Source organism: Centruroides vittatus, unplaced genomic scaffold (genome assembly GCF_030686945.1).
Source record: "Centruroides vittatus isolate TY-2023 unplaced genomic scaffold, ASM3068694v2 contig_19, whole genome shotgun sequence".
Classification (NCBI taxonomy): domain Eukaryota; kingdom Metazoa; phylum Arthropoda; class Arachnida; order Scorpiones; family Buthidae; genus Centruroides; species Centruroides vittatus.
In genome coordinates this window covers 3,667,433-3,685,793 of record NW_027121169.1, presented here as the reverse complement: position 1 = coordinate 3,685,793, position 18,361 = coordinate 3,667,433, and the positions used below count along the sequence as shown (strand labels likewise).

The 18,361-nt window shown below is 29.6% G+C and overlaps 1 protein-coding gene across 1 annotated transcript in view; it reads right to left on the bottom strand.

Moving 5' to 3' along the window:
- Positions 1 to 18,361, bottom strand: part of LOC136970144 (nuclear pore complex protein Nup153-like) — a 93,734-nt gene that overhangs the window by 4,324 nt on the left and 71,049 nt on the right. Inside the window, exons 16-21 of the mRNA XM_067264537.1 lie at positions 9,613 to 9,762; positions 6,034 to 6,159; positions 5,789 to 5,925; positions 5,577 to 5,718; positions 1,987 to 2,721; positions 1,306 to 1,715 (exon numbers count right to left, since the gene is read on the bottom strand). Of these exons, the coding sequence (XP_067120638.1) occupies positions 1,306 to 1,715; positions 1,987 to 2,721; positions 5,577 to 5,718; positions 5,789 to 5,925; positions 6,034 to 6,159; positions 9,613 to 9,762 (1,700 nt within the window). The remainder of the gene's footprint in view (positions 1 to 1,305; positions 1,716 to 1,986; positions 2,722 to 5,576; positions 5,719 to 5,788; positions 5,926 to 6,033; positions 6,160 to 9,612; positions 9,763 to 18,361) is intronic.

Sequence of the window (18,361 nt, the reverse complement as noted above, 5' to 3'; positions counted from 1 at the left end):
ATTTTAATAATTTTTTATTTAAGAATGAATGTTTTTATCCTTTATTTGATTATCATTGTTTGGAATTATAGAATGATAAAATTTCTTCACAACTTCTAAAAACAATAGAAATGCTTTTCCTTAATAATCCGTCTGCTGGACTGTCAGCAGAAAGGGATGTCAAAGGTGCAGCTACTCATTATACATGTACTGTACATATACTCTGCATGTGGTACTAGTCAAATATGTTCCAATTTCTTAAACTCTTTATTTAATCTCATTCATCAGATGATGAACATGCTCATTGTTAAGATTTGAGATGCTAGCTTATACTGAGGGTGGCAAACCTATGACACAAATGCCCAAAGTGGCTTGTCAGGAGAAATCATCTGGGACCTAACATAGGCAATAAACCAAAATCATATGATATCTTTTTCACTCATCCTTTTGGTTTTCCACCTAAACCTCCATTACACAATAAACTTTTTTATATTTATTCTAATTAAATTAAATGCAAATATGAAAAATAACTGTTCTTTTATACAATTATGATTTTCTTGAGATTATTTTTCATTTTTTCATGCCTTTTACAATATGTACAGTACATTATGGACCATCAAATCTCGCACTGCTCGAGTTATCTTGGGGTCTACATTTCTGTCAGTATTGTCCTGAGTTATCTTGTGTGTATGTTAACAGGTTAATGTCTAAGTTAATTAGCTTTCTCACTCTATTTTGCCAGCTTGTGGCTAAAATTATATAGCAGAATAATTTAAAATGTATTTTATTGTTAAACATGCACAACAAATATTCAAACTTTACAAACTATAATAAAGATGACGACTAATGTTCTAATTAAGGTGTCATGTGGTGTGCATGTACATGCTATATCAGACAAGTTTGTTTTAACATTTTGATGTGGTAGATAGAAATTGATTGCTGTAACATTCATTCATTGCAGCATTGTTCATTCTAACATATACAATGAACATAAGGTAAAAAAATACAGTGGAATATCATTTCTGCTTGGATATGTGAAGATGACAATAATTATTTTGTGACTAATAGAAATTATTGTTGCTTCACTTTTGAGAATAAGATAGAATGGAATATTTTGTATAGTGCTTATTATGTGACTTTCACCAGAACTACACTGTATAAAAATTGTTGTAGATGTGGTTTATTAAATGTGGGCTCACTGTACCAAGTTGACAATACAACTAATTCTGCATAGATATTGAATTCTAGAATGTATGTGATTGCATTTAAGCTAACAATTAGCCAAAACGTGAAAAATCCCCCAAAGTAAAGTGGAAAGATTCTTACCTGAAGCGTGCCGAATCGAAAGATGTTGCCAGAAGGTTGCTCAGATTTTGGGGAATTGAACTGAACTGCTGGTAGGGCCTGAAAGCCAAATCCCTGTTTTGGCTGACTGTTATCATGTCCAAAAGTTGTGGTCGATGAATTGTTGCCAAAATTTGAGAAAGATACTTGGGAGGTTGTGTTCGGAGTGAATGGGTTTGGGGGACTGATCACATTCTGCTGCGTCGAGACAACAGAAAATGGCACAGGTGAGCCAAATGTAAAGACGTTGTTGGCCGTGGTGGGTTTGAAGATACTGCTTGTCGTGGCGGCAGAAGTGGAACTGAACGAAAATGTTGATATCGGCTTCTGGGTGACATTTGTGGTCTCTTTGCTCTCACTAGTGGTTTCCACTTTCTCGGGTAAAATAGTATCTAAGAAAATCATATTTTTTTAATAGAAAATAATAAATTTCTTTAAGATTAGACAATAGAAAAATTCTGTAGGATATATACAAAATAAAAAATGCACATGATATTATGTATTACATTTACTATTTATTACATTAATTAGTTTATTAGACTTAATTCTAAACTGAATAAAACATTTAATTTAGACTTATATAAGCTCTAGAAAAATATGATTTTGGAAATCTTATTGTAAGTTATTTCTAATCATAAAAATAGTAATATAATGGTTAATTACCTCTGTTAGAAATATCAACAATCTTTGGGGGACTTGCAAAACTAAATGAACAGCCAGTGTTTGAATTTGCCGAAGCATTTGGATCTTCTACATTTATTTTTGGAGGTGATGCTGCAGTGACCGAAACAACTGGTTGAGTTTTCCCAAAACTGAAAATGGATACCGTAGTAGTGGCAGTGCTCAGAGCCAGAGTACTGACAGGAGCAACAGATACAACTGGAGCAACTGAACTGACTGCTGGAGTAGTCAGAGATGACTGAGAAACTGTACTCTTCAACGAGGCATAACTGGTTGCTTCACTCTTCGCAGTATTCAACTGATTTCCAAACAGTTGTGGCACCAACTTGGGTGGTTCAAAAGCTGGAAGAGACTTGCTACCAAAGCCAGTGGTCTGTGGACTCTCTGAACTTCCAACTCCAAATTTTATTTTTCCATTTGTTAAATTATTGCATTCGCTATTGACCTGAAGGGATTTTCCACCAAATGTAAAGGCACTGGATGACGTGGAAAAATTTGAAGCATTGAATTTAAAACCTTCAACTGGTTTTGAATCGATTGCCTTGCTTCCAAAGGTGAATTCCTGGGACTGCTTACTAGTGCTAAGGCCACTGGAAGGAGTCATTCCAAATTTAAATCCCGAATTGTTGTTGTTGAATGCCGTATTTTCCAGAGAAAGGGAAGAATTTTGTTTTTTGTTGCTTCCAAATTTAAATCCAGAGAACAGCTGTGTTGAATCTGAAATTATTAATATCAGAAGCTTAATGTTTGAAATGCTAAAGGAGTAGAAGTTACATAATTATTAAAGTAACATCTTGTTATTACTGAAAGATTATCATTAATTAAACTAGAAATATGATACTGACACACTTCCATTGTTACCATTTTTCAGTTTACTATTTAATTTATACATTATATTATTAACAAAAGTACAATATGTTCAATAGCCAATTACAGCTTGACTATTAAATCTAAAGATATCAAAGAATTTAAATATGAAAAACACAAAACAGCAAGCACATCATTACTATCTCATGTGTAATTACGAGACATCATATTATTTTGTAATAAATAATAGTTATGTAAATTGTAAAAATATCAATATTTCAACATTACAATTTATATATTGAATCTATTAATGTCGCTATTCTGCTGTCAACAATGCAAATCTGAGATTTGCATTGTTGATGGCATTTGACATTTTTTATTTCCGTAGAATGAAATTTTTCCTTGAAATATTTTTATAACTTACTTTTTCTAAAACAAAACATAAGAATCCAGATTGTTCAAACAACACTATTTTTACTCCATTTCTTACAGTCACTCTTAAAAAGGAATATAAATAATGAGTCTTTGAACCCATGCTTTTCAATGCATGATCAAACCTTGATCATACATTGGAAATTGTGATGATCAAACCTTGATTTGGTCACTGCAATTTATTTTCCTACAAAAGTAGCACCAAATCAACTGTGATGCTATACTGAAAGACCTCAAACAATAAGAATTATACAGAAAAGTGTGTGTAGACATCATTGCTTGGCTTATAAATTACTTGATTTGATAAAGCATGCTATGATTTGTAGAGGGTGACTGGATTTTATTTACTGAAATGTAATGTGTTGTTATACTCACAGCAATTGATCACATAGTCTTTTTGCATATTCAATGTTTTCTCTGGGTTTTGCTTATTGTTTAACCTTGCTTGCTCAATCAAAATCTTGAGATATCTCATTTGCTTTTTCCACAGAGAGAAATTTCAAGAAAGATTAAAAATTTGTAGCTGAAGTCATCTAAAACAACTACTGGAAAGTTGGCCTACAGGCTTTATGATAGACTAAATAATTACTGGGAACCAATACCTTACCACTCATCAGAGCACTTCCTAAGAGCAAGTTTAACAGGGACATGGTCTCTCCATATCCTAAATATTCTGATATATATCTATCACAACTGGATCCACACAAGATGATTTATCATGATGAAATATAACTTTTCTTCATCACATACATGCAACTTAGTTTAAATCTTATCCCCAACAGATGAGGAATAAAATTGGAATTAATTAAATGCAAAACAAAGAAAGGTATCCCCCACCAATTCTCCCAATGCTAATTTGCTCGACTTTTTTTGATTTGGCTATCTTGAATAAAAACTCTCAGCATGATAGCTGGTTTGTAGAAAAAAAGTGAACAAGAAAGATCCATTGCTATTTAATTAAACAAGCATTTGGCAACTGGTTATCAATGTGCAGAGCAGAGGAAAAACAGATCAAACACAAAAAATCAATGACTGTGTCTAACAACTCTGGATTTTATTTAACAAAATGTAAAATTGCTCTCTATAATATTATTTTAGAAAATAGCCGAGACGATTTCATATTTAGAGAATAAAAAATATTCTTACTTAACTTTTTTACATTTGTCGGCGGACAGTAGCCTCAAATAAAAGGACAGTTCCGCTGTAGACTTGTTAATACCTCAATGAAAAGCGTGTGAAGGGACGGATGAAAATGGACTCATTTATTGTATAGTCTAGTAAGAATATTTTTTATTCTCTAAATGCTCTCTATAATAATTCACAGATACTGAAGGAATGAAGATGGCACTAATTAGGAATGCATTATATGGGACTCAATTGTACTTTTGACAAAATCTCTTTAACAGTACAAGACAGAAATATGATTTGGGCATCAAGTTTCTACTATCTATGCCCAAAATACATTTCCAGATTTGTATATCCAACTAAAAGTTTCTGTAATTTCTTTATGACAATTACCAATTGGCATTTGAAAATACATATTTTACAGAAATGTTTTGGGAAAGAAAAATACAAATGCTTTATAGTACCATAGTTTTTCTCATATGGTAAACTATAGACCAGGCCTGGCCAACCCAAATTGTTCCACGGGCCACTTTGATCACGCATAACATTACGGTGGGCCACAATTTAGGCAAACATGCTTTTAAAAAAGTAAAACAAATACAAAAAGAATAAGATTTTATTGTTATTTCAAGAATTCGTACTCATACTTGCGCATTATAACAATGACACATGCAAATTTTCATTTATTTAATTGTTTTGGTATACACATAACAGGAAACAAAAGTTTTAATAGATATATAATATTGCTTAGTGGGCCACACAATTTAATGTGATGGGCCGCAGGTTGGCCAGGCCTGCTATAGACTAAAATTGGGTTAATTGTGAACTTAACATTTAATTATGTACAAATATTTATTGATTTTTTAAATAAAATTTCCTTAATCTTCTCTATCTTCATACTTTTCTAAGAATGGAATAATCTAGAAATCCTGTTACTAAATCAATTTATCTGTTCTCAACAATCTTAACCTGTAACAATATGTTTTTACTTCCAGAAATAATCACTTGGTTGAGAACATTTAACTTCATCATATAGGTAATTACTTTTAATAATTTTAGTTAATCTTTCTTTAATCTAATATCCATAATATATTTCTGTTAAATATTATTACTTGACATTTTAAACATAAATGTGAAGTTGTAAAGTTTGTTTTTAAGTAACAAAATGATGATAAAAATTAGAACATTTAAATTTTTTGTATATTCACCTGAAGGTTTAGATGTAACACATCTCAAAGTTTCACAAGCAAAACATCTTAATGCACTGCTAGGATTCTGAGCAAAACAGACGTCACAGTCCCAAGAGTCGGATGTTGATTTAAATTTAGTGTCAAATTTAGTTGCTGGTGCCTAAAAATTTTTTGTCGTTAAAAACTTCAATTAAAATGGAATTTAAATTCATGTTAATGTAGACTTTTACCTGCTCCGCAACAGGTGATTTCTGACGGGGGTTTGGCGTTTCACATGCCAAACATTTTGAATCTGTCTCTTCGTTAAAGATCATACAGACAGGGCATGACCAACTTCCTGATGGTGGTTTAAACTTATCTCCAAATTCTGAAAAGAAAGGGGAAAAAAAGTATTGTTTCATAAACTTAGCAAATTTTTTTTTTCAATAAAAATTTATTTTTATCAAATGTATTTAAAAAAGTGCAGAGAATATACCTTGCCAAGAACTAGTAGTGGCTTTAGTAGAAGGTATAGGAAATGAGTTCTTGTTCTCAGCTTTTTCTTCTTGTTTAGAAGATTTATCAATCATCTTTGAAGTGATATTAGATTCTAATTTTTTATCTATATGGAATAAATTAATCAAAATGTTGACATTAATAAATTATAAATAAGTTTTGAATGTTAAATTGTTGTAAACAATGTTAATTTATGGGGTAGCAAGAGAGAGAAATTTTTATTTACAGTTATACAGAATCTTCCAAAAAGAATGCTACCATTTTAAATTACTGTAATTAAGTTAATTATTACCTGAAATTGATGTAATATACATCAAAACATACAAAACTTAGTTTTCTATCTATCCACTACAATCCCTCAATGTATGCACCTTGTGTAACATGGCACACATTCAGCTAACAGTCAAATTCTCTCACTCTCACTGCAGCATATTGTTGTCCCACAACAGCCACAATTCAATTCTGCAGTTTCTTCAAATTCCTGGGCAATGCTAGTGCATAGACAATGTCATCGACATAGTCCAAAGGAAGGAATTGCATGGTGTTGGGTCTGGGAATCTGAACGGCCACTGGAGTAACAGACTGTGATTAGATTAGGCCCATGACATCCAATCCATCACTGAGAAAGCACACAATGCAAAACTTCACAGATTTCCCTATGACAATGAGGTCTCCATCTTGCAGGAAGATGTAATCGTCAAAATCATTCAGAATGGAAGATCTGTACCAAAATCACTTCATTGGCTTATGAATTAAGAAAAAAGCAAAAGAATTAACAGAATCTTGATCCAGTTGAGGAAGCATCCAGTTTTGAAGAATGTGCAGGTATGGGTGCCCAAGGACTGTTGCTTCTTTAAAGAAAAATGACCCTTACATATTTGTGGAAGAAATGGTACAGATGACATTAAGTTATGATGAATCATGTTCGTGCTCCACCATTACACGTGGACTTGCTGTGTTTTTGCACATTATAATGATTCACTATTCTGCTTAAGTAAAAGTTTGCCTAATCACTAAAAATGAAGCAACATGAAAAGTTAACCTTGCTCATCTTATCTTGGGTTTTTAGGGCCTGCAGTAACTGAAGCACATAAGCTTTCGTTGCTTGTGCAGAACTCTCCATAGAGTCATTTGAAGTAGGCTCAACTCGTGACTTAATTGTGGTGGAGCCACATAAGTTGGCTTAGCAACTTACATGGCTAAATCACACACATTAGATTCTATGATTCAATTTGCATTTTCTTCTGATGCTCTAGACTTTTCCTCTGCAAATGCATCATTTCTCCTAGAATTGTTGATAATGCCAAAGAATGTCTTACATGGTGTGTAAGGAACTGAGTCCGAGCGTTATTTTTATTTTATTATTATTTTTTCGTTTTATTAAATTTTGTTTGGGGCTTATGTTTATTTAGGACAAAGGTTCCCCACCACTCTCTTATTAGTAATGAAAAAAGATAAACCAACTCACGAAGGAATGAGCGCCATAGGAAAAAAAAATCTCACGCACTTGCGCTGCCCAGCGAAAATAAACAGTCCGCAGAAAAAAAAATGGAGGGGGAATCCCCACACTCACTAGCAAAGAAATACTTACTAAACCATCATAACATCCCAGAAAATTGTGCTAAATACTTTGTAAGATTTTGTTGGAAAATTAAAGCTGCCAGAAAGAAACTTAATGTTAGAAAACTAAGTATGTAAATAAGGGGAGTAACCCAGCTGAATTGTGACATCACCTCACAGAATAAAACCAGCACGCTAACCGAAGAAGAACGAGGTGAATTCCAGAGCGAGGTGATTCCTGGTCGAAGTCCAGATTGAGAATTAGGCGATCCAAGGTGGTAAAGAGGAATTCGATTGACGATAGCGAAAAGATTGAGGAAATAGGTTCCTAGTATAGTGAGGTGACAGATAGACGTTTAGTTCGTACGAGATTCTGTTCATAGTTCCTAAGTATTTGATTTGTCGAATTTTCAAAGGGAAATTAATATTAAGTTAAGCTAAGTAGCTGAGTTTTATTGTCGGGTTGACTTGTTGATTTTCGTTAATAAATTTTGTTTTGGATTATAGACAAATTGTACATAGTAAATTCTATTTACTAATTAAATATATTTGAAACTTTTGCTTTGACTTGATAATTGTCGTTATTCTTACTAATTTTTTCGGTGCACGCGTAAAAGCCCAGGCCTGACAAACTAATATCGAATCCGCATAAAGTACCCGTTACGTTAACAGAAGTTTTACTGGCCGCAATTAGTGTCAGTTTCCTAAGATACTAAAAATAGTACTTTACAGGTGGATCATTTTGAAATCATCTGCAAAACTTGCATTATGCATGAAGAGCAATTCTAACTTCATGAACTACAGAACATAGAAGCCTTCTTCTGTGAAGTTGCCATTTTCATTTATGGCACGTCTAGCAGTAGTAGGCAAAAACATGTTTGAATACAGATGATAGATGAAACTGACAGTTATTCTATTGATTGGTATACATCACATATTTCTCAAGTAATAATTAACATAGTTACATTAATGTAAAATGGTAGCATTCTTTTTAGAAGATCTTGTATTTAGTTACTTACATCATATATTTTTCATATTGTTTCAGTTATTTTGAGTATTGGGGCTGATTTATATGAAAGGTCAAATGTTATCTCAACACTTCCAACAAGAACCAATTTGCATAATTTCATAGTAACATTTCTATAATGAATAGAATTACACCCCACTAAATTAGGGTTTAAATATGATTAAAATACTGAATAATATTTTTATTATATTTTTGTAACCAGAGACAGAAATTAAGCAAAACTTTATTTTTAGTTAGCATGTTCAGTATGCAAATAAAACAGTGATGCCCAAACTACAGTATGTGGTCTATGGAATGTTATTCCAGCCTGTGAACATATTTGACACATTACTTATAGATAATAGAAATAGACCTACTTTTTGTATATATAAAATATATAAAATATTTGTGACTCTCCTATTTACAACTCATATGTAATTTGGCTTGCTAATCAAAGAAGTTGGACATCACTAGTATAAAAGATCATTATCAAACTGACATAGCAAGCTAGCCTTAACTTCTGCTAGTCAGTATATAGTTGCTGAATTGTAAGTAATCAATTTGAATGATTGATGCTAACTTAGGAAAAAGAACCTAGAATAAAAACCCTCAATAAGTTAATTGTTTCAAGTTTTGAATAAATAATTTTGTAAATTGTACTAATAGTCAATTTTATGTTGTAAATACTGAATTGACATTTAATATTTGAGTTATTTACTAATAATTGTTGTTGCAAGGGCTGTTTCTTTAACATTTTTGTACCTTGCAAGCTTTAATAATAAACAAATGACAATGTAAAATACAAAAAAAGACAGTGACTGTCAGTATCTGACCGAATCTGATATAATTTTGACTGTTGGCATTATTGTTTACATTGATCATTATGCTTGTTACAATTAGTATCAAACATAGATTGTGGAAAATTTTATAAATTACAAAAATCTTGTTTATTAATATGAAAAATTGTAATTATAAAATTGCAAAAGTGTTTACCTGAAAATCCAGTCTTTTCTTGTGTAGAAACTGAGACATTAGTTTTTGGGGTTTCACAAGAGATACATTTCATGTCATCTTTCGAATTCCTTACAAAGCAGGCAGAACATTCCCAACTTCCAGGAGCAGGTTTGAACTTGTCACCAAAACCTTTTAAAAAAAAAGTTGGATTCAATTTTTATTTTATCAAAGAGGTCCTCATCTACTATTATATTTTAAGATATCATGAATCAAATCAGTAAAAAATTTAACAAAGTTATAGAACACTTTAGAATAACATTATCTTATATTTGTGCTTTTACATGCTTGACATTTATAAAAGATATTAATAAATTTTGATACTGGTTTGACAGAACAAGAAAGTCTGTAAAAATGTGTTTTATTTTTGAATTGTAAAGACCAAATGCCAAAATAGAGATGATGATACATGTCAACAAGTTCAACAAATCCTCTCTGCTGACTGTCAAGATCAAGAGAAATAATGGACAAAACAAATCACTAGTGCCAGTCATTATTTTAATTTTGCCATCTGTGTCTTTGTCTTCATCTTAACTAGAAAATAGTAGTAGTAGTGGTTTGGGCCATACTGATCACAAATTTAAATTAATTATTAAATATTTTTATAAATTTGAATTAAATTAATTTTATTTTAACAATAAGGTAAAGTTTCTGTATTAATTATTAAAATAATAAAAATTTGTTGAGTAAGTTAAAACGATTCAATTTTTGGAGGCTGGTAACTAAATTTCTTTTTAAAATATATCAATTGGATATATACCATATTTTACGGACTATAAGACGCATTTTTTTCTTCGAAAAATTGCCTCCAAAATTCAGGTGCATCTTATAGTCCGTAGCGTCTTATAGGTATTTTTTTTTTTAAAATTGCTTAAAAATTAAGGTGCGTCTTATAGTACGTAGCGTCTTATAGTCCATAAAATACGGTACTTACAATTCATCGTGTTGAAATTTCTAATGAAAAATTACTTTTTATTTATACTTAAATTTAAAAATATTATGGTTGAGAATATTTGCTATACTAATATTTGAGTAAATTTAAAATATAACAATTTGAATTAATATTTTATTATTAGAAAATAAGTTGGCACCGGTAATTTTTAAAATAAAAATTTGTCGAGTAAATTAAGACACAACAATTTGAAATAATGTTATAACAAAAAGACAAAGTTTAATATATTCTTTCTAATTATTAATTTGCAATAATAAATTTTACAATTTGTTCTAATATAAAGGGTAAATTAAAACAAGACAACTTGAAATAATATTTTAACAATAAGACAAAGTAAAATACGGAAATAGTTCAATATAATAATTATTTAAATTATATTTCTTACTTATTTATTAAATACCTATACAATGTATTCATTTTGAAAATAGCTATTTTTTGTTTCAAAAACAATTCATTTCTAATAATAATTTTAAAATAAAAGAATTTAATTTTTGTATTAATATATGTAACTTTTGTTTTTCAAAGTGGCTAATATTGAAATATCCTTTTTCCTCTGTTTTTGTTAAGAGATGGTATAAATAGTGTACAAGAGACTGGTTCGATACCTCGCCGAGAACTTCTTTTGCAAGAACCTCTGATAGAAGATCATCATCTTCAGAAAGTAAGTACAGTCAAACCTGTTTTTATGCGGGGGATAGGGACCGCATTAAAAAAAACACATAAAAAAAAATCTCACGAAACTTCACGAATGGCTGTAAATAATAGTTTTCGCGACACAATTAAAAAATATTTTTTTTATGCGGTCAACAGGGACTGCATAAAAAAAGTCTCACATAGAAAATAACTCAAAACCGTACGAAATAGAATTTATTGACAACAGATGTCAGCACTTGACTGCATCGTCTGGTCTATCGTCTGTTTTACATATTTTTGTCCAGGTGGTGTTTTGTTGACTTAAAAAGTAAATTATTTCATTTTTCGCATATTCATGCAATAATATTACTATAATAAGTGCATTTATGCTATAATAAGTTTATTTAGCTATAATAAGTCAGCGTAAGACATGACGAATCGCACGAGACTAGTCGCCAACTATACCGCACAAATTAAAAATTCGCATTAAAAAAATCGCACAAATAAAAATCGCACATAAAAAGAGCGCATAAAAACAGGTTTGACTGTATATTTATTTAAAAGTTTGCCTTTGACTTAGACTTAACTCTAGATATTTGTAAATCTTCAAAGAATTCAAAAGTTTCACATCAAAATATATAAGAATTAATTTTAGGTGGTGGTAAAATTTGATGAAATGAATGATCATTTAGACGTTTAACCGTGTAGATGTTTAAAATGTCTTTTAGAGGTTTACTAAAGTTCATTAACTTATTATTTTAATATATACATAACTTTTTTCCTATAACTTTTTAATTTGAAAAACAAGTATTTGTTATATTGAAAAATGATCTTGAAATATTACTGAATTAGTTTCATATCATATAGTATTCTGTTTTAATAAATTTTGAAGGTAAGTATTTTATTATTATTATTTTAAAATGAGTGATTATTGATTTCGATGCAGTTGCTCTTCAGAATAAAAATCTCTTCTGTTTAACACATTGTTCTGAGAGTTTAAGTTTGTAGTAAGATATTCTAAAGAGCTTGGGAAAACTGATTTTTATAATGAGTATTTTTTTTAAATTTAACAGTTAGACATAAAAAATCGGTAAGATTTGACAATTATTTGCAAGGTTTATATCTATCATATAAAAAACAAATTTTAAGAAATTAAAATCAGAAGTTCATTTTCTTGGGATTTAATATTCTTTAAAGTCTTTCTTAATTATATTTAAATAAATATTCAATAATATAAATTTAAATGCATAGAAATTAATTAAAATTATAATATTATTGATAATAAGTTAATACTAAATAAATAAATGTAATCATATTATATATAAATTTTTAAAATAGGTTTAAAACTAATCTAATTGTATGTACTATAATATATAACTAATACAGATAGTGTTACAATTTTATTATGTTTTTAGTTAGCTTAATTAAATAAGTTGTTTTTAAAATAAATTACTTTATTGTTGTAAAATTTATTCTTAAAATTTGTTGATATATAACAATTTACATTGAGGTGAGATGAGTTAATAATTAAAAAAATATATACTGTATTTTACGGACTATAAAACGCACCTTAATTTTTAAGCAATTTTTTTAAAAAATGCCTATAAGACGCACCTGAATTTTGGAGGCAAGTTTTCGAAGAAAAAAGTGTGTCTTATAGTCCGTAAAATACGGTATATTATATATAATCAGACTATCATTTTATAAATTTAATATCTTTAATTATATCAGTTAAATAAATATTATTTCAAAGAAATTATGGTTTAGTATAAACCATATAGTAATTTAAAGTTTAATGAGTTGGATCGCACAGTATAAATTTGATTTGAAGAAAGACCATTTTGTAATATTATTATTATCATTATTGCTACAGTACAATTTGAGTAAAATTCTTGTAATATATCTTTTACTTTCATTTCATAGAAACTAATTTTGTAAATTTTAAAAACAAGTTTCATTTCAATTCAATTACTATATAAATTTTAAAAATTATATTTTTATAGATTTCATATTAACAATTTGATAAAATGGATGAAATAATTGAATATAATCGTGATATAATATCAAAAATAGGAAGGCGAGACAACATTTGGTACATCAGTGAACATTCTATATGGTCAGTAAAAAATGTCTGTGTATGAAATTGTTTTGTTATTTTCTTACTAAATATAAAATAATACTAATCCTAATTTTTATTTATATAAAATTACAGAATGCGATGCTAATAGATTTTCAAGCATTTCAACTTATCGACTGTTGGCCATAAAAGCATTAGACACTCCTGTAGAAGCTGTAATAGATCTTTATATGGATTCCGTTAAAAAGTATCAATTATCAGCAAAAGATCAATGGCAAGCTAATTTTACTACCCAAAAGAAAAAATTTCATGGAGTAATAGTTTCTGATATAGGAGTTATCCTTGACTTCAAAGCTTTCACAATTCGAGACGAAAATCTTCCACTCAATACCTTATGTAGACAAATTGGGTTTGTAGCAAGACATACAATTTTGGGAAGATAGATTTTTATAATCAGTTCATTACATCTCTTTATCAAAAGCATAAAAATGCTAACTAATTAAACTTATCAAATTAAATTGGAAAAATAATGCTTATTATATATACTGTTGTATTACTATTATTTTAATATAAAAAGTGAATTGTAATTTAACTTATTGTTAAATACATCAAAGTAAGTAAGTAAGTAAGTAAGTAAAGTTTATTGTAATAGGGTATACCTGTTACAAGGGGGAGAATTAGCTGATACCAACATAGTTGATTTTGTTATTTAATAATTACAAAATATTGACATCTTATAACAACATTTAACTTGTTCAACATTGATATATATTTGCAGTACTGCAAACATATGTAATTGATATATTATATCATATTACATAACTACAAAATTTTTTTAAAATTTTACAAATTATCAAATTGTAATTTTTTCCACATACAAAATGCTTAGTTAGTATTTCACTGTTGATCTTGTTCATTGCACGGAGGTTATATCTATATCGTAACACTAGTGCCTTTCTATAAAACGACACTTATAATTTTTTTTGGGGGGGGAACCCCTACGTCTAGGATAGCACCAACTGGAAGGTTATTATTATTATTATTGTATTATCTTCTTATTGTTAAATCTTAGCCAGGTGGAGAAATTTAATGGTAAAAAATTCTGAAACATATATCAGTTGCTATATAAGTGTTCTGAAATTATATTACATCACACAAGATTTTGACCGATTAGAGCAATCTTAAGATATGTACTTGATATAGTTGGACTTTGGTGGAATAGTTGATATTTTCTCGATCTCCTAACTTAGAAAAAACTTTAATAAGGGTTATCATAAGGAATAAGTGTAGACCAAATCTGTTTCAATTTTTCTATTAACATAGTTTCAGCATTTAAACATTCAAACTAACTATTATTTCTTCTATCTAGCCATAATCAGATCTATGATGACGATCAATTCCTTCTCGAAAAATCATTCAATTGGACTACTTTATCTAGATTAATATCATATGTATATTTTATGTTGTCTTTAATATAATAATCATCTTTTATAATAATTCTATTCCCATTACGTTTTTCTTCTTTAATTATTGAAAATAATTTTTTTCTCCTCATCCTAGATCTCATGCATAAATCCGAAGTAACTATTATCTTTTCCTTCACTTTAGTATTGAAGTCGCCTTTCTTTTTCCAGAATTCTTTAATAATCAGATTTCTATCATATATGGACCCCAATAATATTTTCACTGTGGGTTTGATTTCACTGTTGGTTAATCTAACCACTTCTTCTCTCTGACTATTAATTATTCCCAAGTCCTTTTTTATAAACTGATTAATTTCTTTTACATGATCAGTCGAGTTGAACGGAAAGTTTATAACTGTAATATTATTATTATTTCTCACATTAGCTAGCTGGTCTATTTCAAATTCTAACATACCTTTCAATTGGTAATTATTATTGGCTATTTCCTCTAATTCTTCTACTTTCTGGGATAATTTTGACAATTCTCTATTCAAATACTTATTTTCTTCTTTCAAAGCAATAACTTCTGCTCTAATTCCTTGTAGTTCCATATGAAGAAGAGAGAACTTATCTTGAATTAGCTCATATATTGCTTTCAATGTAAATTGTGACTCTTCGTGAACTTGTGGCACTAAATCTCTTGAAGTTTCGAAGTAGTCGTAAATTTTCGTAGCTCTCAAGGTCACAGGACTATTTTTATTAAAAACATCCTCTAACTGATAATAATCTTCACTAGTTGTATCGCTCAATTGCCTTTCTTTTCCTTTAAGCTTATTCTTGCAAGGTCTGCCTCGCCCCCTTCTTTGCATATCTTCTTGATGTATTTGTTGTGACGATCGAAGGAAAGGGCCTGGATTGGACTCAATCCCAGCAATTATTAATAAACACACAATTAAAATCAAGGAAACTCTATTCACAAATAACCACTTCTTTAAAATTGTCATATTTCGGCTTTTCAATTCACTCAAAACAGAATTATCAAGCGTCACTAAAAGTTCACCCATACCTCCAACGTCTAGTACACGCCCCCCAAAGACATCAAAGTAAAACTAAAATGTAATTGATTATAAAACAACCATTACAACCATTGTTCTGTTAAATTTTTTCATAATTTGTATTCTACTAATCTAAAAATGTACTTCCCCCAACAACAGGGAAATTTTCCTACTGCTAATCAATTCAATACTTTTGATAATTTATCACCACAAGATAAAAAATATATTAAATTTGGAAATTTCTTACATGAGCTGTATTTATCATATAAAAAAACATAATTTTGGAAGTTGGGAATGTCATAGTAAGGTATATGAAATTTTATTTAATTTATATAAAAAGTATGATATAATACAAGAGAGGGCAAATTTAATTTTTTAAACTTAACTGAAGCAATATATATCATAAAAAATTCCATCATTTGACATTGAAAAGTTGGGGTTACCTAAATTCTCAAAAATTGGCAAAAATTGGACAGATAGAAATTTTTTTTTTAATGAAACTACAATTATTTAGACATCAAACTTCTTGGGTGTCTAAGATTGGATAATATTAAAAAAATTGTTATTATCACAAATATTTTAAAAAGAAATGTTCCTTTTGCAATATTCTAGCTTACAAACAATTCTTAATTAAACAAAAAATAGCTATTTTCAAAATGAATACATTGTGTAGGTATTTAATAAATAAGTAAGAAATATAATTTAAATAATTATTATATTGAACTATTTCCGTATTTTACTTTGTCTTATTGTTAAAATATTATTTCAAGTTGTCTTGTTTTAATTTACCCTTTATATTAGAATAAATTGTAAAATTTATTATTGCAAAATAATAATTAGAAAGAATATATTAAACTTTGTCTTTTTGTTATAACATTATTTCAAATTGTTGTGTCTTAATTTACTCGACAAATTTTTATTTTAAAAATTACCGGTGCCAACTTATTTTCTAATAATAAAATATTATTTCAAATTGTTATATTTTAAATTTACTCAAATATTAGTATAGCAAATATTCTCAACTGCAATATTTTTAAATTTAACTATAAATAAAAAGTAATTTTTCATTAGAAATTTCAACACGATGAATTGTAAGTATATATCCAATTGATATATTTTAAAAAGAAATTTAGTTACCAGCCTCCAAAAATTGAATCGTTTTAATTTACTCAACAAATTTTTATTATTTTAATAATTAATACAGAAACTTTACCTTATTGTTAAAATAAAATTAATTTAATTCAAATTTATAAAAACATTTAATAATTAATTTAAATTTGTGATCAGTATGGCCCAAACCACTACTACTAATAGTTATATAAAGTAAAATGTTTTAAATTCACTAGACTAGTGGTTCTCTAAGTATGGCTCATGGATCACTGATGGTGTGAAAGTATGTTGAGTTCAAACTGATTGATTGGTTAATCATTTTTCTAAAATGCAATGTAAATAGTCATAAGAGAGAGTATATTTATCCGCTAATATTATTTCATCCAAGGTACTTTCTACAGGATAAGAAATAGGTGGTCTACATTTCATCTGTAACTAGGTTTAAGTGGTCTGCCAATCAATATAACTGCAAACCACTGTACAAATGTAGTGCATTGGTTAGATTTATGGTGCAATAGTCCATTGCATTTATTTCCGCACAGGCTACAAAATCCATATTATGGATAGTAAAATTCGAAAATATTATGCATAGCCTTACAGATAAAATCAACAATACTCTGCCTCTCCTTCTCACACTCTCTAAACATAATGAACTTCTAGCATCCTCAAAAATGAATACAGTCTATTCCATTTAATTGGGCCACCGGTTAATCAAGGCAGCTGCTTTATTGGGCCAAATCTCAAAGAATGGAAAGCAAATTAATAAATTAGTACGTAATTTAATCGCTTAATTGGGACAGTAGCAGAAAAGGAATTTAGCAATTTTTTATATATTTTACAGATCTTCCGAAAATATGTAGACACTAGGTACACTAATGTCATGTAGGCCTAATGGTTGGCAGAGACAAAGCGATTTTGTCTTTTGCTCAGGCAGTTTGGTTTTTTTGGAGGGGTCAGCATAGCAGGACTTAACATTCTAGGATCCTGTCTGAGGAAGACCCGAATGCAAGCTACTGACCCTGCTCCAGATTGGACCAGATGATCCCGTTAAGAGCTAAGGAACAAAGACTCCCAGACAATTTTTTGAGATCTCTCAACCAAGTTGTAAGACAGCTAGAGTTCCCTTGGAAGATATTGTGTGCATGATTACGTCTACATTCAAACAGTAGTCATCTCATCATTGAGACCAGCATCCGAAGCTGGCAGATTTTACTTGGAGATGGGCCACTTTGGCTCCCGCAGAAGTGGCCCATCTCCAAGTAAAGGAAACTGTGGTCAAAGGAAGACTGTAAGGTAACTTTTAGAGACAAACCCTTTCCTTTCCCGTTTTTTCTTTTCTCCCTTTTTTAGTTAGAACATGTTCTAACTAAAAAGGAAGAAAGGAAAAATCATTTGATCAGGAATGAATCAAACGGTCAACCCTTGTGTACATCACTTCTAATACTGTATTTGGCAACACTAGCATAATGCGAATCAGTTATCTATCGTCATGAGTCTGGCA